General features: G+C 41.1%; 10 protein-coding genes and 1 non-coding gene across 11 annotated transcripts; 6 read left to right on the top strand and 5 right to left on the bottom strand.

Annotated features, from left to right (window-relative positions):
• Positions 1-846: 846 nt before the first annotated feature.
• Positions 847-3,012, top strand: VTC4 (Vtc4p; the record flags this gene model as incomplete). The annotated part of the gene is made up of 1 exon (XM_056229035.1): positions 847-3,012. One exon carries the CDS (start codon positions 847-849, stop codon positions 3,010-3,012), a length of 2,166 nt encoding a protein of 721 aa, XP_056083095.1.
• A 222-nt stretch (positions 3,013-3,234) lies between these two features.
• On the top strand, positions 3,235-4,749 carry MAD3 (Mad3p; the record flags this gene model as incomplete). Its single annotated transcript, XM_056229034.1, has 1 exon — positions 3,235-4,749. One exon carries the CDS (start codon positions 3,235-3,237, stop codon positions 4,747-4,749), a length of 1,515 nt encoding a protein of 504 aa, XP_056083094.1.
• A 155-nt stretch (positions 4,750-4,904) lies between these two features.
• On the bottom strand, positions 4,905-6,512 carry CCT3 (chaperonin-containing T-complex subunit CCT3; the record flags this gene model as incomplete). Its single annotated transcript, XM_056229033.1, has 1 exon — positions 4,905-6,512. The coding sequence occupies one exon, from the start codon at positions 6,510-6,512 to the stop codon at positions 4,905-4,907; it is 1,608 nt and encodes a 535-aa protein (XP_056083093.1).
• A 279-nt stretch (positions 6,513-6,791) lies between these two features.
• On the bottom strand, positions 6,792-8,474 carry TPH3 (Tph3p; the record flags this gene model as incomplete). The annotated part of the gene is made up of 1 exon (XM_056229032.1): positions 6,792-8,474. The coding sequence occupies one exon, from the start codon at positions 8,472-8,474 to the stop codon at positions 6,792-6,794; it is 1,683 nt and encodes a 560-aa protein (XP_056083092.1).
• Positions 8,475-9,086: 612 nt separating this feature from the next.
• MPS3 (Mps3p) lies at positions 9,087-11,132 on the bottom strand (the record flags this gene model as incomplete). The annotated part of the gene is made up of 1 exon (XM_056229031.1): positions 9,087-11,132. The coding sequence occupies one exon, from the start codon at positions 11,130-11,132 to the stop codon at positions 9,087-9,089; it is 2,046 nt and encodes a 681-aa protein (XP_056083091.1).
• Positions 11,133-11,629: 497 nt separating this feature from the next.
• Positions 11,630-14,935, top strand: BBC1 (Bbc1p; the record flags this gene model as incomplete). Its single annotated transcript, XM_056229030.1, has 1 exon — positions 11,630-14,935. One exon carries the CDS (start codon positions 11,630-11,632, stop codon positions 14,933-14,935), a length of 3,306 nt encoding a protein of 1,101 aa, XP_056083090.1.
• A 547-nt stretch (positions 14,936-15,482) lies between these two features.
• On the top strand, positions 15,483-16,526 carry PET130 (Pet130p; the record flags this gene model as incomplete). The annotated part of the gene is made up of 1 exon (XM_056229029.1): positions 15,483-16,526. The coding sequence occupies one exon, from the start codon at positions 15,483-15,485 to the stop codon at positions 16,524-16,526; it is 1,044 nt and encodes a 347-aa protein (XP_056083089.1).
• Positions 16,527-17,047: 521 nt separating this feature from the next.
• Skdi_10.trna13G lies at positions 17,048-17,118 on the top strand. Its single transcript has one exon. It is a non-coding gene; the product is annotated as a tRNA-Gly (tRNA).
• A 134-nt stretch (positions 17,119-17,252) lies between these two features.
• On the top strand, positions 17,253-17,914 carry APS3 (Aps3p; the record flags this gene model as incomplete). The annotated part of the gene is made up of 2 exons (XM_056229028.1): positions 17,253-17,274; positions 17,352-17,914. 2 exons carry the CDS (start codon positions 17,253-17,255, stop codon positions 17,912-17,914), a joined length of 585 nt encoding a protein of 194 aa, XP_056083088.1.
• A 439-nt stretch (positions 17,915-18,353) lies between these two features.
• Positions 18,354-19,898, bottom strand: RRN7 (Rrn7p; the record flags this gene model as incomplete). Its single annotated transcript, XM_056229027.1, has 1 exon — positions 18,354-19,898. The coding sequence occupies one exon, from the start codon at positions 19,896-19,898 to the stop codon at positions 18,354-18,356; it is 1,545 nt and encodes a 514-aa protein (XP_056083087.1).
• Positions 19,899-20,193: 295 nt separating this feature from the next.
• Positions 20,194-21,393, bottom strand: RNR2 (ribonucleotide-diphosphate reductase subunit RNR2; the record flags this gene model as incomplete). The annotated part of the gene is made up of 1 exon (XM_056229026.1): positions 20,194-21,393. One exon carries the CDS (start codon positions 21,391-21,393, stop codon positions 20,194-20,196), a length of 1,200 nt encoding a protein of 399 aa, XP_056083086.1.
• Positions 21,394-22,363: the final 970 nt, after the last annotated feature.

Genomic DNA, 22,363 nt, shown 5'->3' with positions numbered 1-22,363 from the left:
TTTGTAACATAATAATGGAATGTTTAAGGAGTGTGCATGTATTATTGAACTGATGCATATAAAATGGTTTATAGCAGCAATATGATGTAATAGTTTATTTGTCCACATGCTTTTCTTCACAATTTGAATTGCTACCACCTTTTATTTTTTTAGTTCCAGAATGCTATTTTATAGATCATTATAATACATTACAGATATCCATGACAGGAAGTACTATACAGTTGCTCTTCGGTGGAGTCTTATTTTTTTACTATGTAATATTTATGTAGACTGAAAAGTCTGTTCTGCTAGAAGGTAGGAGAGCAGATCCTTCAAGTTACCATGTGCGCTATCACTAGGCGAGAATGGGCTGATAGCCATATGCAAGCTGTTGTGCGAACATAAGAACAGTTTAACTGACGGATTTTAGGAACAGCATGAAAAATGCCACAACTATATAACTATAAGAATATCAAAGGATTCAGGAGAAAAACTTTCCAAAAATCTTAGACACATTGAGAGAAAGTTTTTCAATGCTCCAACTGAATCATGCCAGTTGCGTACACTATTTGTCCTCCACATAACGCATCACAGGGTATAACCAGTATATTAGCTGAACACAAGGTAATCAGCGACCAAATTAATGGGTCTACGGTTTCGACGGAGAACTACTGACTGGCAGGTTCGCTCTTCCATACACCGCTTTAGGCATGAGTGTTGCATATTTATTATTTTACCAGCACGTGGCTGCGCACGTGAATTAAAGAGAAGAAATCCTATCTCTATATATTGAGGCGATCAGAAAAAATAATACAAGGCGACTAACAGTGGCAGCCAATAAAAGAGGATAAGGAGGCAGCAGCAGCTATGAAGTTTGGTGAGCACCTGAGCAAGTCTCTTATTAGGCAGTACAGCTATTATTACATTAGTTACGATGACTTGAAGACAGAGTTAGAAGATAATCTATCTAAAAATAACGGTCAATGGTCGCAAGAGCTGGAAACAGATTTTTTGGAATCTCTGGAAATCGAGTTGGATAAGGTTTACACTTTTTGTAAAGTTAAACATAGTGAAGTATTTAGGCGTGTGAAGGAAGTTCAAGAACAAGTGCAACATACTGTTCGTTTGCTAGACTCCAATAATCCTCCTACGCAGTTAGACTTTGAAATCCTAGAAGAAGAATTAAGTGACATTATTGCCGATGTTCATGATCTGGCCAAATTTTCAAGACTAAATTACACCGGTTTCCAGAAAATTATCAAGAAGCACGATAAGAAGACAGGTTTTATCCTGAAACCAGTTTTCCAGGTTAGGTTGGACTCCAAGCCATTCTTTAAAGAAAACTACGATGAATTAGTCGTTAAGATCTCTCAGTTGTATGATATTGCTAGGACTTCAGGGCGCCCAATCAAAGGTGACTCATCAGCTGGTGGGAAACAACAGAATTTTGTTAGACAAACGACGAAGTACTGGGTTCATCCTGATAACATTACGGAATTAAAATTAATCATTTTGAAGCATTTGCCGGTGTTGGTTTTCAATACGAATAAAGAATTCGAAAGGGAGGATTCTGCGATCACTTCTATTTACTACGATAATGAAAATTTGGATCTTTATTATGGTAGATTAAGAAAAGATGAAGGTGCAGAAGCCCATAGGTTAAGATGGTATGGAGGTATGTCTACAGACACAATATTTGTAGAAAGAAAGACCCATAGAGAAGATTGGACCGGTGAAAAATCCGTCAAGGCGAGATTTGCACTAAAGGAACGTCATGTTAACGACTTTTTAAAGGGTAAATATACTGTGGAACAGGTTTTCGCTAAGATGCGCAAAGAGGGTAAGAAGCCAATGAATGAAATTGAAAATTTGGAGGCTTTAGCATCAGAAATTCAATACGTCATGTTAAAGAAAAAGTTGAGGCCTGTAGTTAGATCATTTTACAATAGAACTGCTTTCCAGTTGCCTGGTGATGCGAGAGTTCGTATTTCACTTGATACGGAGTTGACTATGGTGAGAGAAGACAATTTCGATGGTGTTGATAGAACCCATAAGAATTGGAGAAGGACCGATATTGGTGTTGATTGGCCATTTAAGCAACTGGATGACAAAGACATCTGTCGTTTTCCATATGCAGTCTTGGAAGTTAAATTGCAAACACAATTGGGCCAAGAACCTCCGGAGTGGGTGCGTGAATTAGTTGGATCCCACTTAGTTGAGCCCGTTCCAAAGTTCTCCAAGTTCATTCATGGTGTAGCTTCCTTACTAAATGATAAAGTCGAATCAATTCCATTTTGGTTGCCACAAATGGATGTAGATATCAGGAAACCTCCATTACCTTCAAACATCGAAATAACAAGACCAGGTAGGTCTGATAACGAAGATGATGACTTCGATGAAGATGATGAGGATGACGCTGCTTTGGTTGCCGCCATGACAAATGCTCCCGGTAATTCTCTCGATTTAGAAGAATCTGTTGGATATGGGTCTACTTCTGCACCTCCTTCCAACCCTAATCATGTTGTCGAGAGTGCCAATGCTGCTTACTATCAAAGAAAGATTAGGAACGCAGAAAATTCTGTCTCCAAAGCATACTACGAGATCGTGGCATTTTTCGACCACTATTTCAATGGTGATCAAATATCAAAAATTCCAAAAGGCACCACATTTGATACTCAAATTTGTGCTCCACCAGGGAAGACAATATGTGTCCCAGTTCGTGTGGAACCAAAAGTTTACTTTGCGACTGAAAGAACATATCTGTCTTGGTTATCCATCTCGATATTGTTGGGCGGTGTCTCCACTACTTTATTGACCTATGGTTCACCAACAGCCATGATTGGTTCGATCGGATTTTTTATTACTTCATTAGCTGTGTTGATACGTACCGTTATGGTTTACGCTAAGAGAGTAGTAAATATTAGGCTAAAGAGAGCGGTCGACTATGAGGATAAGATTGGTCCCGGCATGGTTTCTGTGTTCTTAATTTTATCCATCTTATTCTCCTTCTTCTGCAACCTAATTGCTAAGTGAATACACAAAGTAAACCTTTTTGATTGTATAATTAAATAATAACCACATTAGATATAATTTCTCCAGCGTCATTTTCGTATAAATAATTGTTCTCTTTTCTTAAAAGGTATCGGCGCCAAGCATGCGTTAGTGCAAAAATAGTAAACAAACCAATTCAAAAATACAATCAACGACATCGAACAGATAGACAAAGAAACGTGCGCAAGGAAACATAATTTTTACATGGTATCATCACCATCACAAAATTTCATTAAATTTGAAGAAATTGAAGTCCAGAAGGAAAACATTTTTCCTCTAAAGCACGGAAGATCAGCCTCTGCACTCTCGAAAGCGATACATCAACCATTAACAAAGATAAATCAAATCAAATCAAGCTTCGAGCAAAGGCTAATAGATGAACTCCCGACACTGAGTGATCCAATTACTTTGTATCTTGAATACATAAACTGGATAAACAATGCCTATCCTCAGGGTGGTAATTCCAAGCAAAGTGGGATGCTCACTCTTATGGAAAAGTGTCTATCTCATTTAAAGGACTTCGAAAGATACCATAACGATGTCAGGTTTTTAAGAATATGGTTTTGGTACATGGAGCTTTTTACCACAAATTCATTCATGGAGGGTAGAGACATTTTCATGTATATGTTAAGAAACGGAATTGGCACTAAACTGACGTTATTCTATGAAGAATTTACAACTCTTTTACTTCAGAAACAGATGTTTCAACAGGCTATGGACATCTTACACCTAGGAGTTAGAAATAAGGCTAAGCCTGATCAGGCCTTAAAGAAACAGTTGTATCATCTGCGGAGAAAACTGGAAGAACAGAATATCCAGCTAGAGAATAGAGTGTCAGTGGATCTTTTAGATTCTACAGTACTTGGAAAAACTAGATCAGAATTTGTTAATAGGCTTGAACTTGCAAATCCAAATGAACCATCAACTAACAGTAGTCTGACAAAAAATAATGTATTTACAGATGAAGCCGAATTAGAAGCGGAGCCGTTTGGAATTTCTAAAGGTAGCGTTTATAGAGATGGATGGGAATACTTTGGTTCCAAGGCAGAGAGGAGCAAAGAAAATAGGCATAAAATATCTTTGTTAGAAGCAAATACGAATTTAGGTGAACTAACACAATGCCAAATTCCATCACTCAAGGGAAGACAGCATGATGAAAAACTACCCATCTTTAGAGATTCTATCGGCAGAAGTGACCCCGTTTATCAAATAATTAGTATGAAGGACCAAAAACCTGAAAAGATTGATTGCAATTTTAAATTAATTTATTGTCAAGATGAGGAAACTAAAAGTAGTAAATCGGAGTTCTCTTTAGAGGAAATCCTGGCTATTTCAAGAAACGTTTACAAAAGATTAAATACGAATAAGAAACATATAAGGGAAACAGAGGAAGGGCAAGAAGGAAGTGAAGGGCAAAAAGAAGCTAGGCTACAGTCAAAAAGACTTAAAACAGCTAGAGAAGCCTTGGTCTCCAAGACGTTGATTACCTCTAACGAAGAAAAAGCTTTCCCTGGTGAAGAGTACATGCACTGCCCGATGACACCTATGGGTCAAGTAACTAGATTATCAGATATCATCTCTGTTGTGAAGCCACGGCGACTCACACCAATTTTGGAAATGAGAGAATCAACTTCTATTTCTCAGAGCGGAAACTCTGAGATCATATCAGATGATGATAAGTCAAGTTCCTCTTTTATCTCGTACCCGCCACCACGTTAAAAAATGGTTCATTAGTAGCCACTCATGACTTATCATAAAAATAACAAAATTATACGAAGATTTTAATTCTATATAAATACATTATGAAAGTATAAAAATGAAAAATGAGAAGAAACACCGAGATTTAACAACAGCTACGAAATTTAACTTCGAGGTTACTCTTCTTGTTTTCTTATACCACTAACGATATCATCAACTCTTAATAGTAAACATGCACTTTCAATAGCGGTTTTGACACTTTGCTGTTTGATGACTTCGGGTTCCCAAATACCATAACTGACCATATCCACAATTTTACCCTTGTCACCGTCAATACCCATAGTAGCACTACCTTGGGCATGTTTAGCTCTTAATTGGGATAGTAGTCTGATAGGATCACCACCTGCATTTTGTATTAGTGTACGCGGAATACATTCCATAGCATCAGCTACGGCTTGGTATGGCCATTGCTGAATACCTTCCAGTTGCTTTGCTTTTTCTGCTAATTTGACGGAAACCGCCATTTCAGTGGCACCACCACCTGGAGACAATGAAGGACTCAACATCACGTTACGGGCAACAGCCATAGCATCTTGTAAATTACGATCTATTTCGTTTAATATATCCTTAGAGCCACCACGTAGCATTATGGTACAGGCTTTTGGTTCCTTACAGTCATCCAAGAACGAAAAATATTCGTCACCAATCATTTCCACCTTGAATAATCCACAACTTGTACCGACGTCACTTTCCTTTAAGTCTTCTACACGATTGACAATAGTTGCACCAGTTACACGAGCAATTCTGTTATTGTCTGATTTCTTCACCCTTCTTAAAACGCTACACCCACCCTTCAGCAAGTAGTGTTGTGCCAAATCAGAGACACCCTTTTCCGTGATGACAAGGGTTGGCTTGACTGCCAAAATTTGTTCGCACATCAACTGAACTTGTTCTTCTTCGATTTGTAAAATCCTGTTCCAGTCTTCTTCCTTCTCGATTTCAATGTTGGTTTGAGATTCACCTTTCTTATATTCTAATGGACAATCCAAAAGGACAACACGTGGATTCTCTATGTGACGCGACATTTTTGGATGAACAACGTCCTTGTTCAATAGCACACCCTTTAAGACACGCGAATCTAGAACATCGCCACCAGGAATCTTTTCTACGCGGACATATCTTTTGATATCAATTTCAAAATTAGGTTCACCTTCTACGGTCTGACCTAAATCTTCACGGACAGTTTTAACAGCGTCCAAAGCTAATTCGCACATTTTTTCCGACCAATGTATGACATATTTAGTACCAATAGATGCTTGAATTAATTTTTTCATAGCAACGTCGTTTTCCACATCGACAGGTTTACTTACTTGCTTAATAACTTCTAGTGCATCAGTCAAGGCTTTTTTTAAAGCTTGAATAATAATGACTGGATGAATGTTCTTCTCAATCAAGTAGGGGGCACATTGAGCTAGAATCTCACCGGCTAGAATTATAACAGTTGTAGTTCCGTCACCAACCTCCTCATCTTGAGTACGGGATAATTCCAACATTGATTTAGCTGCAGGATGTGCGACGTCAATTTCTCTTAGAATAGCATGACCATCGTTAGTCAACACAAGACCACCCATAGGATCTAATAACATCTTTAGCATAGCTTTTGGGCCCAAGCAAGTACGGATGACATCTGCAACTGCCTTTGCAGCAGTGATATTGGAAATTTGAGCCTGACGACCGGTAGTTCTCTCTTGGGAAGCATTCATGAATACCACTGGAGCTTGCATTGTGGCTTATGTTACCGTTGTATATGGTGACCTTGATATCTGAGCAATCGATGTTTCCAATGCTTTTCTCACTTATACTATGCTCTTTTCATGGAGTGGCGATTTGCTATTTTTTTTTCACAATAACGCATCACGCTAAACGAAAGTAACTGACACCAAAGCATACACAAAGATATATCACATTAAACTATATTGGGCTGTAAATACGAGACCACTACTTCACTACTGAAATATATATTGTGGGCGAGCTTCCCAAACTGCAGCCATATCTGGAAACAGCTAGGCCAAGGGGGATGTGCTTGCGACGATAGGACGTTCGCACATAGAGTTTTGGAATTCACGGGCATTAATCTGCAATTGGTTCATCACGTTCGTTGATTCAGAACTGATGTTACTCTTATCGCTCAACGAAAGTTCCTTCACCGAACTATCTTTATCGCCAATGGAACCCAGTTTAGCGCGATCTTTTGTAGATTTATATACGCCCATAACATCACCAAAGGTCTTGAAACTCAGCTCCGTATTTCTCTTAGAGACTTTCGTCATTCTTTCCTGCAAATAGCTAGAAAATCTTGACATAGCCAAGGCCATTGTGTCGTCAGTATCTTTTTCTTTCAAAGGATTGAATTCCTGGGTCATTAAGTGGACAATCTCTTCTTGAGCAAAATAATCCACTGAGGGCAATTTAGGTAACCCGAACATCAGTGAATTTACATCAGTTCTGTCCGTCTTAAATTGAACGGGACGTCCATAAAGCCTTGCACAATCCATCAAGGGAATGATGAACCTGATCATTGCTTCCAAATGATGTACACCGTGATGAGGCAATGGTCTAATTAAGAGCCCATTCGTACGCGTCGTGAAGTTAGTGATGGGCTTTTTCGTTGACCTTGAAGTTAAAGAGCTGACATGAGAACTGTTTCTTTTGTGACCTTTTGGTGAAAAGAAAGTTCTACTCTTTGGCGTGGTGCTGGGACTTTCATTGTTCAAAGCCGCTGAGCTGCTGTCGCCACTACCGTTGTTTGCACTACTGTTAATCGATCCATTATCCATTATGTCATTCAGATCTGTATCACCACAGAAGCGCACGTTACCAACGAGTTTGATCATTTGCAAGCGTTGGAAAAATTCATTCATATTCTTGGAAGGCTCAGCTGAGTCTGCATTATAGAAAAATACGTCTTGAACGTATTCGTTGTCAGGAATGAAAAAAATGCAGTTCTTGCTAGATGTGGACTTGTCATCTCTAAAAAATCTGATTTGGTATTTCCCTTTGGTGTCATGATCACTATTACTTTTGGAATTACTACTTTTGGACACTTTATCGATATGGCACCAAACTTTAACCCAGCCTTGTCCATCAAGGTAAATTTCACACCAATCCTTGAAATTGAACGGTGAGTTCAGGATGATATGCATATCAGACATTCTCAATCCATAAGATGAAATGACCGTACCGGTCAGGGCCTTATATATGGAAACAAACTCAAAAATGGAGATCATGCATAACCTTTTGAATTTCTCCAACAAGGCAAAGTCGTTACATGCAACAGATAACAGGCCATTATTGAACTGCAGAAATTCGCCGACGCTCGAAATCTCACATTGGTTCATATTGGACGGAGAATCTATGATGGCGACGTCCATAACCCCGACAGAGGAGTCTGCAACGATGATGCGGGAGCCGACCAAGGAGATCGACTTTGCTTCAAAAACATGACCAGAAGAATCCTTGATATCCCACACTGCTTCAACCTCGGAAGATTGAAAATATACCTTGTTTGCTTGTGCTTGCAGCAACTTGAATATAGGCTTAGTGATGGCAAACAGCTCTGGCGGTAATTCTTGGAAGGACCGCGAACTTATTGGATGGCTGCTCGAAGTGAACGTGGTACTGCGGGAGAACTTAGGGAGCGAGCTCTTGATATTGACCGGTTTCTTCAGCGAATTTAGAAAGCCCATAATTTTAGTTTTCCTGTTGCGTTGCCTGGAGGTTTCGACGTGAAGAAGAATGTAGATATGCTAGGGTGAGGTCCTATATACTTTTTGAGGGCCTGAATGTGATAAAATGCCAAGAATATATGAATTTAAATCTTGCTATATTAATTGGAATGCTAAAAAAGATGTACGCTGAATAAGTAAACGAAAAAATGGAAATTGAAGCAAAAACCGTATGATTGAAACGTACAAAAATGGCTGATTATCGAAACAAAACTAGGCGCTTTATGCTATGCTTGAAAAATTTCCCTTTTTTTACCTATTTTAAAGATGTTTCTGATTTTCAATTTTTCAGACAGGGAAAATTTCCCGCAAAGTGTCCAAGAAAGGAACCAGATATTCCGATTTCCAAACGACTGCAACCTTAAATAGTACGAGGAGAGCTTCCAGTGCCGTTGATCGTGGAACGCGAATATATCCATGGAAGTAGCATTCGAATGCCGTGTGGCTGTGTGTAAAGGGGTGGGATTACGGTATTTACACCGGCACTCAAGCGGGTAGTGATTAGGTAACCCTATGACTTAAAGGGTGTACCGGTCAATGTGCGCGACTTTCTGGGCTGGGTAGCTTTGTCGTTTATTGATCTAGTTCATCCTGCCCGAACGATGGAACGCTTGAAGCGGGATGGAACCTGGAGCTAATCATAGATGGCGATGCGTATGGGGGCGTTGACGGCAAAGCCTTCCTTTTACCTTTGTTGTTGTTCTGAACGACACCATATTCGGGAACGTCCCCTAATAAAACAGGGAACTCGTTGTTTTCGATGATTTGCAAATCTTGGGGCGTCACACCGTTGATGATAAATTTTCTCAAAGACGTGAACTTCTGGTTCCCATAATTTTCATCCACTTGGAAGACTATCGAGCGTATAAGAGGTTTTAATTGAATAAACCATGGTGGTAAAGATATTTGCTGACGTATTCTGGTATCTGTCAACCTGTACTCAAACTTGGCAATATTGATGTAGTTTTGATCTCTCTTGTGGGGCTGCCCGAAACCGTACTGGCCTGCCAAGGACCGCAATCCCTTGGTCTCTTTGATCTGCGACAGCTTTACGTACAGTGAAATCACCTTTGGTGCTGAGTTCATTATATGTAAGTTGTTGGTAAACCGGCCGTGTATGTATGAGATTTTGGTCAAATATAGAGGAGTTTTGAATCTTACGGCCCATGAACACCCTGGTTCGTTCTCGCATTGCCAGTAGGTTGAAGAGCTCTGTTTGGAGTCCGTCAGTAACTCTATCGGTTGCACCCCATTGCCTTGCTTCCAGGTCGGTGAAGTCAGATGGTTCAATAATTTCGTTCCTTGAACATAAGTGGCAAAATCTAAATCGTCCTCCCATTGATGTTGGTTAGAATTGTAAATTTGATTTATTAATCTTTTCATCAAAATACTCGAGTATTGCTGTGGTGCCTTGGAATAGTCTTGTTGAACATGCTGCTGTTGCTGTGATTCTAATTTATTTGCGATTTCTTGCCAAATCTCTTGTTTGTTCGACTGCAATCTTGTGTTCATTTCTCGAATAAAATAATCCTTATCAATGTACTGTAATTCATTTGAGAGGATCTCCTTTACATAGTGATTCAAATCATACTCCCAGGGGTTTTTATCACCGCCAGTGGTGATAATCCCCGGAGACTCAATAACATCAGAAATCAACACAGACAAATAATTGTGTAATTCAGGGATAATTAGAAGCGACGAGGAATTGTCAATTACTACAGGTATTTCTTGAGGGAGGTGGCTGTCCAGCTGTTTAATTAATTGATCTTGCCATTGAGTAACGTTTTCAACAGTGAACCCATAATTTTGCCTCTGCAAGTGACTCATAGAGGTAGAAATTGTTTGGACTTGTTTCGTCAGCGAATTAATGTCATTTTCAAAATTGACCAGATTCGAAGGTAACAGTTTCTTGATATTCTTCTCGAATTGGGAGATGATGACTTTTATCGTTTTATCCAGTTCGGAACTTTGTTTTTCGTCCCGGTTACTCAATTCACTGTACAAATGATTTACCTGTTTCTGCAGATTAGCGAATGATTTACCTGAGGATGATGTAGCACCGAATTTAGGGCCGTCGTCTTCATTATTTTTCATGGATGTGATCAAAAAATAACCAAGAAAATAAAGAATTAGGAAAAACGCCCCATAAAAGATATACTTCCCCCATTGCAACCCTCTAGATCCATCTGGCCCCTCCCAGTTTTCTTCAAACTCTGAATCGCCTTCCAAGTCGTAGTCGTTTGAGTCGCTTTCCTCTATGAAACTCTTGTCTGCCTCATCTGTGTAATCTTCATCGCTATATCCGTCGTCCTCAGAATAAAGATCGTCGTCGTCGTCGTCGTAGTCATCATCGTCATAGTCATGATGATCTATAGGAGCGCCTAGATTTTTCTTGAACACCTCGTACGTGGAATCATTTTCTTTACCCACGTCACATTTGTCCGTTTCGCTGCCATCAGCAAATGATCTTTTCCTGATATCATGCGGACCAATCGTTTGCTCCCTATTCATCTTGTCCTTCAGTGCGTCTGCGTAGACGGACTTCACTGTCTTGTTGTAAAGGAATTGTTCGTTAGCCGCTCCTACCTCTTCCCGCCTGTACTCATTTGTGTGATTCATCTCCAGCGCCACCAAAACAAAGTTACTTTCACCTGGAAAGAAAGGGAAAACCGCCGAAAAAGTATATTTTTACTGCCGTATAAAGATAGCACTGTCTTGAGCAACTTTCACCTGTTTCTCAAACACCATATTACGATCTTGTTAATAATTACTTCAAGATGATGATATTTACATTGTCATTATATTCCGTTTTCGCGTTTCACGTCTGCTACCCGCACTACTTTGGCAAAACCCCTATATAATGACAGGGCGTCTATTAAATTGCCCTCATATGCTAGGTTTTGTCCTATGTAAAATAGGCCATGTGCCCTAAATGATGTCATAGGTTTACCAAGGCCCCTATTCACCGTGGGTGTTCTAAACTCCTTAATGAAGACTTAATTGGAAATGGTGCTTACTAACGCGTTTGCAAAGAGGAGTGTCCAATCGCCGTTAACCACTAATTGTCTTCCAACTGCTACTACTGATAGAAGAAAACGAATTTACGCAATCCAAGGATGAGTGAACCCGAGGTGCCCTTCAAAGTGGTGGCGCAGTTCCCTTACAAGTCCGATTACGAGGACGATTTGAACTTTGAGAAAGACCAGGAGATCACTATTACTTCTGTTGAAGACGCAGAATGGTATTACGGTGAGTACCGGGATTCCAGTGGCGACATTGTCGAGGGTATCTTTCCTAAAAGTTTTGTTGCTATTCAAACGTCTGGCAGTCTAAAGGAAAGTGAATCGGCCGCGACTGCAGCACCTACCCAGCAACATACCGCAGCTCCTCCTGTAAAACCAGAGACCCTTTCAGAGCCTGTCTTTTCTGAATCTAAAAAAGAAAGTGCCCCCCCACAACCAGTACCAGTGCCGGTGCCAGTGTCAGCACCGGCACCGGCTCAGCATGATTTGCCTAGCAACCAAGAAAGAAACGTTCCCATGGATTCTCCAAAATTGAAGGCCCGCCTGTCCATGTTCAATCAAGATGTATCAGAGCAGGCTCCCCTACCAGGATCGAGCCATTTTAATTTGGAGAATATACCTGTGAAGAAGACCATTGTGGCGGATGCTCCTAAATACTATGTACCCCCTGGAATTCCAACTAATGATACCAGCAATCTGGAAAGAAGAAGGTCTATGAAGGAAAATCAAAAAAAGACTGTTCCTGACCCAATTAATCGTGCACAAGCGGAAAGTGGAGAAATGGAAACTGAAAATGAGCAGTTGAAAAAGGACCAACCTCAGATGAGTCTAAAAGAGAGAATTGCCCTTCTGCAGGAACAGCAAAGATTGCAAGCGGCAAGAGAAGAAGAAAAGTTGGAAAAAAAAGCTAAGCATGAACAAGAGCACGATGGCAGAGTTGCTAATGAGTACAAACCCAGTTTAGAAACTGAAGAAACTGAAGAAACTGAGGACAATCAAGTAGAGCCGCTGGAACTCAGAGAGAATGCTAAGACCTCGCTCAGTGACGACGAAGATACGAGCGACGTAGAGAAAGAACAGATTTTAGATGAATACGCTGAGGACAACGAGAATGTGCGGGAGTCACAGAAGAACGAATCAAGCAAGGGACAGGTTGTCGAGGACATAGAGGCAGGTCACGCAAGTGAAGAGGAAGAAGAAAATAGAAAAGAAGAAGTAGAAGGGAGAGGAGAAGAAAAAGATGAAAAAGATGAAAAAGATGAAGAAGAAGAAGAAGAAGAAGAAGAGGAAGATAGTGAGGAAAATCGCAGAGCAGCCTTGAGAGAAAGAATGGCTAAACTTTCAGGTGCTGGCAGATTTGGGGCTCCTGTCGGCTTCAATCCATTTGGTATGAATTCTGGGGTCGGCAGTAACGTACCAGAAGAGCACAAGAAAAAACAACACAAACAGAGGGAAGCTGAGCAATTGCAAGAACTTCCTCATGCAATACCTGTTATGCCATTTGTGGACCCAAACTCTAATCCCTTTTTCAAACCAGGTCCGACAGAAGAAAACCCATTGTCTGAACATAAAACGCTGGACCCTCATTCCGCTGTGAAGGACGAACAGAAGCAAGACCATGGTGCACACGCCTATCACGATTTAGCTGTTGGTGACAGTGCATATCCGGAGTACAGTGACTCAGAGGAAGACACTGATGATCACGAATTTGAGGATGCGACCGACGGGCTGAAAAGACATTCGGTGGGACAGGTTTCCCAGAAAAGTAATAAAGCAATCAACACATCTTTGGAGAGAGAAATTAGCCCTGAAGCTCCACCAGCCCCCCATCATACTACGGAGCCCCCATCTGACACTGTGAATGTTCAGCAACAAAGAACCGCTGCAGATGTTCCACCAGTATCTCCGCCAAGACCGGGCGCTACTCGCAACGAGTCAATAAAATCTTCCAGTAAGGCTATTCCAGAGCAACATAGGAGAATGTCTGAAAACGAGCACCATGGTCCGCTTTCAACCAAACCATCTGCGTTAAGTGAAACTGATTCAAATATCCCCATATCTGTCCCACAAGCACCAATTTTGAGCCAGGAATCTGATATTGGGAAAAAACTACCATTCCGTTCAGCGCCCCCACTCCCCCCAGCGCCATCCGTGCGTTCAACCCCCCCTGTACCTCCAGCACCTCCAGCACCTCCAGCAGTACCTAAACACGAAGAATTGGAGGAGGACATCGATATTCCCACACCGTCGGGTCCTCCTCCCCCACCTGTACCTGAAGAGTATCTTCCGGAACTGAAGGCAGCTCCCCCGCTTCCACATGCACCACCAGTCCCACAGGCGACCCCTGAATTTAAGGCTGAGACATCAATAACACATGGAGCTTCAACGCACACGGGTCCTCTGCCACCACCACTACCTCCACACATTACGGCTTCTTTACCTTCGGTACCGGGTGTAAAATCACTCGCACCAGCTCTGGTGCCACCTCGCGTAGAAAGAGAGCCACCAGCTTTACCTCCCAATGTACCTTTATCAACGGATCGCAGCACAGAACCTTTCCCTCAGTCTAAACCTACACCAAAAATGGCCTCTATGAAAAGGTCAACGACACATGATCTAGGTGAAATGTCCAGTAATGTCAAAGTTGAGTTTAATCCCAAAGAAAGATGGTGGATTAACAAAACGGCACCTTCTGCCATAAGCAACTTGAAGTTGAAATTCTTGATGGAAATCGATGATCATGTCATTTCGAAAAGGTTACATCAAAAATGGGTGGTCAGAGATTTTTATTTCCTGTTTGAGAACTACTCACAATTGAGATTCTCGTTGATTTTCGACAGTGCGAACCCAGAGAAAACAGTAACAACTCTCCAAGAGCGCTTTCCATCACCGATCGAGGCACAATCAGGACATATTCTAGATGAATATGCTCAAAGGTTCAATGCAAAGATTGTAGAGAAATCACATTCGTTGATAAATTCACATATCGGTGCTAAAAGCTTTGTACCACAAATCGTTTCCGAATTCAAAAAGGAGATTATACAACCTATAGGACTAAGGACATTTGGTGCAACTATACTAAGCTATAAACCTGAAGATGGAAACGAACAACTGGTGAAGAACTTACAAAAGATTAGACCAGGTGACATACTTGTAATTAGAAAGGCCAAGTTTGAAGCACATAAAAAAATTGGGAAGAATGAAGTCATCAGCGTTGGAATGGATGCTACCACACCGTATTCGAGCGTTGTAACTGATTATGATTTCACCAAGAACAAGTTCAGAGTTATTGAAAATCAAGAGGGAAAAATCATCCAAAATAGTTACAAACTGAGCCATATGAGATGTGGGAAGTTGAAGGTTTTTAGAGTTGTTGCAAGGGAATGCTTAGGATGGTAACTTTTTTCATTACTATTTATGAAAGTTTTAGTTCCATCTTTTTCCTTCGCAATTTTTCGTTATTATTACTTGCCTGTATGTTCGTAATTTCTACAGAAGAAACCATTTCAAGATTAACGAATTATGTTTAAGCTGTCTTTTATTTGTGCACATTTCTTTCAGAGATGAATGCTTCTGATACAAAAGTTTTCTATTATATACCATACGTATTTAGTACATCTTGAATCTGTTATGTAAAAGCCATCGCTTCGATTCAATCACCGTGATTTTGAGGCGATTGCATCAAAAATGCTTCCCCTGTGGAAGCAGGAACTCTCATTTCTGAAAATGATGATCACCCTCCAGTGTGTATTGTCCTACAAAATGACTTTTGCAGTTCGCGCCATAAAGCTGATTTTCTCTCAGCAATGGCCTAGCTTAGAAGTTATTACTGTCAATACTCCTTTAATAAAGGAAAAAATTAAGAAAATCTTTTGACGCAGAGTACTAAACATATTATCAAAGCGATTTTAGATGAGGTAAAAGAGGTCGATAAAGAGGTTAAACCATGAGGGTACACTCTATGCTACTGTCACAAAGCGTTAAGAGCAGGCTGGTGGTCCGACCATCAACCGCTATACATAGAAGTGATCTCTTTTCAAACTTCATGGTAACAAAGGATACCATGCCCATTTCACTTAACAATCTTCCAAGAAGGGATTCAGTTAACTCAGCGAAGGACTTATGTGTTAGGAATACTACGCTAAGCAGGTTCTCTAATTTACAGAGAAAACAAGAAATGAAATGGGATCCAGTAAAATATGCTGCTAGTAAACTTCGGGGAGTAATTTCTCCCATCCAAGCATACATAACAATTGGAAAGAAATTTTCACCCCATTCATTGGTATACGATAGCAGATTTTTTCAACTTTATTATTTTCCAGAAGATCATTTCATGTCTTGTTTTAGGAAAAGTAGACCCGCCGTAACAGTTAAATCCAATAAGAAGTTTTTTCTGAATGGTAAGATTTTGAATAAAGATCAAAAGTATTTCAATGAATCTAGAATATCGAAAATCGATGAAGTCGAATTAAGCAAAATTCAGACGACAGTGTCACGACTGACTTCTAGACATAGGAACAACATCCCCTCAGAATTTGCATACTTAAGACGGGATTTGAAAACAAAAGTGAAAATGACGTTTATCAAAGAGTGGTGTAGACTAAATGGTGATAAGGCCATTTGGGAATACAACGGTTTGAAGAAATTCTTGAGTGGTACTTCTCCCACCGTAAAAGGCAAATCAGAGAAAGGGTTATTGGACAAGTCTGGTAGAAGTACTGCTGGGACAGCAAAGGACGGCTACTATTTATACATTGTTAAGATATTTCCTGATAAAGACACCCTGAACGAGTTCAAGGAAGACGTCAGTAGGAGCGTTCAGAAAGTCGCCAACTTGAATTGGGATAAGTTCTTGACCCCCAAAAAGTGCCCGAAGGGCAAAAGTTGGGTAGAAGCCTTTAACGATAGTATAAACGTACAAACAATCAACAGGATACTAGAGATCAGCAAGTTTCCTTTTGAACTCAAAAGGGAACAGTTGAAAAACTAAAAAAAGCTAACATTGCTTCACGCTTTTATGCGTTCTTTATTTTGGACTTCCTTTGCCGTCAATAACGTTACATCAGCATATCTTTAAATATTATATAAAATCTGCAAATAGAAGCACGGCACTGCGTAAGCCCGTTGGATAAGCGTGAATTCTATGGCAGCAGTTTAAATTATGTTTTGATAAAGGAAACGAACGATATGAAGTATATAGAACATACCAAAAGTCCTCCTCATGGATTATGAATCTACAGAAAGGGAACCAACGACTCTAAATAATATTGCAAATACTCTTATCCGGTTTTGTAAGCAGTCATTTATTGATCCTATCACATTATTAGTTCTTGCGCGCCAACTTCCACCAATTTGCCGTCAGTTGAATCTTGTATTGGTTCCATAATTTACGTCATACTACAAACACCGCATGTGGTAACACTTTAGCAGCAGCAGTAGTGGTCTTAATCTGTACCTCAATTATTAATTAGTGAGGATCATTGAAAAGAATACAACTCCAACAAATAACTAGCGCAAGTGGTTTAGTGGTAAAATCCAACGTTGCCATCGTTGGGCCCCCGGTTCGATTCCGGGCTTGCGCATTTTATTTTTCTCACTTTCATTTGAGATAATCGAAGCATTATTTTTTACAAAGTTCATTTAAAGAGAAATCACATTTGATGAAACAATATTAAATTTCAATCACAAAGGCCCAAACACTACACTACGTTACCCAATGATCCATGCTGTTTTAATATGTACGTATAGTTTTTCGACACTCCTTTTTTACCATCAAATGTACACGCTACTAACAGTACTTCATTACGTAAATCAGTCAATAAGAAATGCCAACCTAGATTAGTGAAATTTTATACGCCCGTCGATCTCCCTAAGCAGAAATTGCTATTGGAACAAGTATATGAATTGATCTCCCAAAGAAATAGCGATTTCCAAAGCTCGTTTTTAGTCACACCACCATCGCTTTTGCTGAGCAATGAAAATAATAGAAGCGAGGTAAATAATGAAGATATTCAAATTATATACAAGAACTATGCCACATTATATTTCACTTTCATCGTGGATGACCAAGAATCAGAGCTGGCCATATTAGATCTGATCCAAACTTTTGTAGAATCCTTAGACCGTTGTTTTACTGAGGTTAACGAACTTGATTTAATTTTCAACTGGCAAACTTTAGAAAGTGTATTGGAAGAAATTGTACAAGGAGGCATGGTCATAGAAACAAATGTAAACAGGATAGTTGCTTCCGTTGACGAACTAAACAAGGCTTCTGAGTCCACTGATAGTAAAATAGGACGATTGTCGTCTACTGGGTTCGGGAGCGCCCTGCAAGCATTTGCTCAAGGTGGATTTGCTCAATGGGCCACTGGGCAATAAAAAAATTGTTTCAATCATGTTGATGTTTTTTCCATTTTTGAAATCAACAAATGAAACAGACTTGGGGAAGTTAGATAAACTATGCGTTCACCTGCTCTTATAATATGCGATGGCACTAATGATTGGCCCAGTGTTGTACATGAAGCTTCCCTCCTTCTTTCTTCCCGTTTGTCATTTTGTCAGATTACCAACTATAGACTATGGTATATAGGGTGTAGTAATATATGACTAGATAGATTGCTGTTATGATCAAAGTATTGACTTCACAAACTAATCCTTATATTTTGACAGAAGAGAATTTGGCCCATTGGCGATATGGAAGTCTCGATATAGGTGCGACTAAGGATATGCCTTTATGGTAATGTGTATATGTAATAAATGCAAGTTGATGATATATGTTACTTAAAATAAACGGGACAGTGGAGCAGCCAAAAAAGCGTTAATTCATTCTATGTATGCAAGCTTTTTTGATCCTAAAAACACAGTCTTTCAGTTGTTGCTCAGATATGGCAAAGTCCGTTGAAAGTTGTGATGCAATTTTGGTCAGAAGCCTATGGATGGCATCCTTTCTGGCCGGTAGATTGGCATCTTGACGGGTAGTGAAAGGCAATGTTTTATTGTTGTTGAGAAAAGGCGTTTGTTTCGCGTATCTTTCTTGTAATTCTTCGATGAAGGTCAACCGATGATCTGAGTCCTTGGCTTCACCATTATCATTAGTATCGCTGTCCAAGGGGAAAATCTTGTACAATTTCCTTCTGGCAATTTTTTGATCAATGGTCATATCATCCGAACCACTTTCGTTATGCAAAGACTTTTTTTGTGTAGGCAAGAACTTCTTGTCCATCCAGTTCAAGAACTCTAGGGTTTCGTCATCAGACCACCGAAAGTAGTCATTAGAAGTCGGTTTATCTGGGTAGACCACGCTAACGATGTTTCTGTCAATAGACTCTCTCGTTGCTGTATGAAAAGTTAATGAATCCGTGAGTGTGAGGACCCATTTTAGTGGATATTGACGGTCCATATCACATAAAAGAACCCAATATATTGTGAGCATGAAATATGAAATGACTCTGAGTTCAGCGTGATTGCTTATTGCTCCCGTGTGGCGTTCGTCCGTCCTTTCCCATAGCGCCAGGTTCTGAATATCGGTCTCTTCGAATTCGATCATTTGCTTTGTAAAAAAGTAAAACTGTGGGGGGAGAGTGTATTGCATCACCAGTTTCAATAGTAAACCTTGGCATGAAATCTCAGAGTTGAAAGACTGGTTGAATTGGATCGTACCACACGTCAAAGCGATTTTGTTGTACAACTGGCCGTCAAAGGGGGAAATCGAACCTTCCAATATGGAGACATAGTAATTCGGCAGGCGGGTTCGCCATGCTTTCGGCAGTAGTTCACTTGCCTGGAAATACGGCATCTTGGCGCTACATATCCATTTGATATAATCACAAGTGTAGACTGGTAGGGACAGATGTGTGGATGCGAGGTATAGGATGGAAATCGTCGATGTCATGTGCAATCGGAGTCTCAACTCCTCTTGCGGTTGATCGTTGATTGTCTTGAGTATTTTCAGCCATATTATCTTCACGACGTGGTCGAACTCCTCCGGGAACTGCATGTCTTCAATGAGGCAGCAGGTCTGCCTTTTCAGGATAAACTGGAAGGATTTGAGAAATAGTAGTTTGGCGTCGTGACCGATGAGTTTCTTGAATTTCTTATGAGATCGTCTTTGCTGCTGCTGCAACAATTGCGAATTTGAGAGTTGGCTGGATTGGAAACTACCAGTGGCGTTAGTGGTGAGGTTCAGACGTCTCGTGATAACACCTGCGCTTAGACCGGTGAGATCGTCTTCATCGTCATTGAACTCCACGTCCCCTTCCATGACATGGCCATATTGACAGGTTCTTCTCCCATTGATGATACGCCAAAGCCGTGACGGACAGTTGTCTGCACCGCAGATGGGACCCCTTATGAAAGTGGACATTGTGGGAGTGAGGTATGTGTATGTGCATGCGAGCGTGGAGGTACTTCTGAGAACATGGTTTCTTTAAATATGGGTACGATTTTTTTTTTTTTTTTTTTTTTTTTTCACTTTCCGATGCCCTTTCTGTCACGTACACATGGAAGATGGTCCAGGAGAGTTCTCGTTTGATATCTTTAAATTCAATATAAAAAAAGTTTATATGATTTCAGTGTATATATATATATATAAATAAGAGGCACGAAAGCCCGACAAGAAGAGGTGGAAGAAAACTGTGTGAGAGGACAAGTAGGAGCTCTTAAAAGTCTTCGTTGAAGGTGAAAGCACCGGCTTCTTGGTTTGTAGACTTGGACATGACACCAGCCTTCTGGTAGTCAGAGACTCTCTTTTCGAAGAAGTTGGTCTTACCGGCCAGGGAGATGTTCTCCATAAAGTCGAATGGGTTTTCGACGTTGTAGAATTTCTTGTTACCGAAGGCGACCAATAGTCTGTCGGCGACGAACTCGACGTACTGGTTCATCAAGTCGGCGTTCATACCCAGCAAGGCAACTGGTAAGGCGTCCAAGAAGTATCTTTGTTCGATTTCGACGGCCTCGGTGACAATTTTTTCAACAATGGCTGGGTCTGGTTTGTTCTTCAAATGGGCGAACAACAAGCACGCAAAGTCAGTGTGCAAACCTTCGTCTCTGCAGATCAGCTCGTTGGAGAAGGTCAAACCGGGCATCATACCTCTCTTCTTCAACCAGAAAATGGAGGCGAAGGAACCGGAGAAGAAGACACCTTCAATGGAGGCAAAGGCGACTAGTCTTTCACCAAACAAGGCGTCAGCATCCTGGATCCATCTTAGAGCCCATTCAGCCTTCTCCCCGATTTCTGGGATGGTGTGGATGGCATTGAACAAGAACTCACTTTCCTTGGGGTCCTTGATGTAGGTGTCGATCAACAAGGAGTAGGTTTCGGAGTGGATATTCTCAATCATGATTTGGAAACCGTAGAAACTCTTTGCTTCTGGGATTTGGACTTCAGTGGAGAAGTTCTCAACCAAGTTTTCATTCACAATACCGTCGGAAGCGGCGAAAAAGGCAAGAACTCTAGAAATGAAGAATCTCTCGTTTTCGTTCATTCTGTTGTTCCAGTCATGGATATCTTTAGACAAATCGATTTCTTCAGCGGTCCAGAAGGAAGCTTCGGCACGCTTGTAAGCCTGCCAGATTTCATGGTACTTGATGGGGAAAAGAACAGTTCTCTCCTTGTCCTCGTTCAACAAGGGTTCTTCCTGTTCCATCTCCTTCAGCTTGTGGCGGTGCACTTGGTGCGACTTCAAGTAAGCCTTGTGGTTTTCAGCGTCCTTGCTGAATTTCTCCTTGAGCGCGTCTAACTTTGCCTTGTTTTCCTCTCTCATCGTTTCCAATTCCTGGTTGAGGTTAGACTTGGAATCTTTGATTTCCAAGTCGGACAATGCATTGGCAGCAGCTTTGGATGGGGTCTCTTTAGGCATGGTAATTGGAGAAATAAATACGTGTATTGAGTTGGATTCGTTGGTAGAAGATACTCAATTGAGGGAAGCAATACAAGAAAGAAGAAAAGAGAAGGGAGAGAGAAAAGGAAGAAGGAAAAGAGGGAAGTAAGAGATGAGGCAAGAAACAATAGATAGATTCAGAAGATGATGATAACCTGCAAACACTACCTCTATATATACCTACGAAACTTCCGCTCTTTCGCTCTTTCGTGTCCTGTGCTTCGTTCGTTTCGAGTTTCCAAGGGTACGTACGGTACGGTGCTATCTGTCCATGTTTCCCCTCCTTTGCTTTGCTAAGAAAAATTTTCTTTTGTCAGCAGCAACAACACGCTACGCTTTGCACTGAGCTACGAACCGGTCTCTGTGGCAACGGGGAGGCATTGTGCCCGGAAGCACCGCGGAGGGGTGTGGGTGTGGGGCGTGCACGGGCTGGTTGCCATGGCGATCGCGCGCGAGCGTGGTCTCCCCAAAAAATGGCTGTCCGTTGCTCCGGATTCCGCACGGTTGTCGCGTAAACACAAGACACGAGAGAGGTGGACGGCGCCAGAGATAGTGGAAGATCGCGCGATGTGAGGTAAACAAGTTCGCGATGTGTGTGTGGAGCTTTTTTTTCATTATTGTCATTATTATTGTTGTTTTTTTTGGCAATTGCGAGTGCGGAGGGGCAGTGCTCTGAACTTTGCCTGCTTCGTGTTCGATTTGAGCTTCCTGTGCAGAACGCAAAAGCGCGTGCGCGAGGAACGAGGGAAACAACGCTCCAGATTGGCTTTTTTTCGTCCTCCTCCGTTGCGATAGCGATATGAATTGGAAATCGAGAAAGAAGCACCAGTGCACCGCGTTGGCCAACAGAGCCAGATCTGGTTTGCGCGGCCTCGTGCCAGTGACTGGTAATACTATGTCCATAGGCAAGAACGCCCAGCAGCAGTCGTAGGGAAAAGGGGAAAAATTT

The sequence above is a fragment of the Saccharomyces kudriavzevii genome (assembly GCF_947243775.1).
Source record: "Saccharomyces kudriavzevii IFO 1802 strain IFO1802 genome assembly, chromosome: 10".
In the NCBI taxonomy this organism is placed as follows: domain Eukaryota; kingdom Fungi; phylum Ascomycota; class Saccharomycetes; order Saccharomycetales; family Saccharomycetaceae; genus Saccharomyces; species Saccharomyces kudriavzevii.
This window is presented reverse-complemented; position numbering and strand designations above follow the sequence as displayed.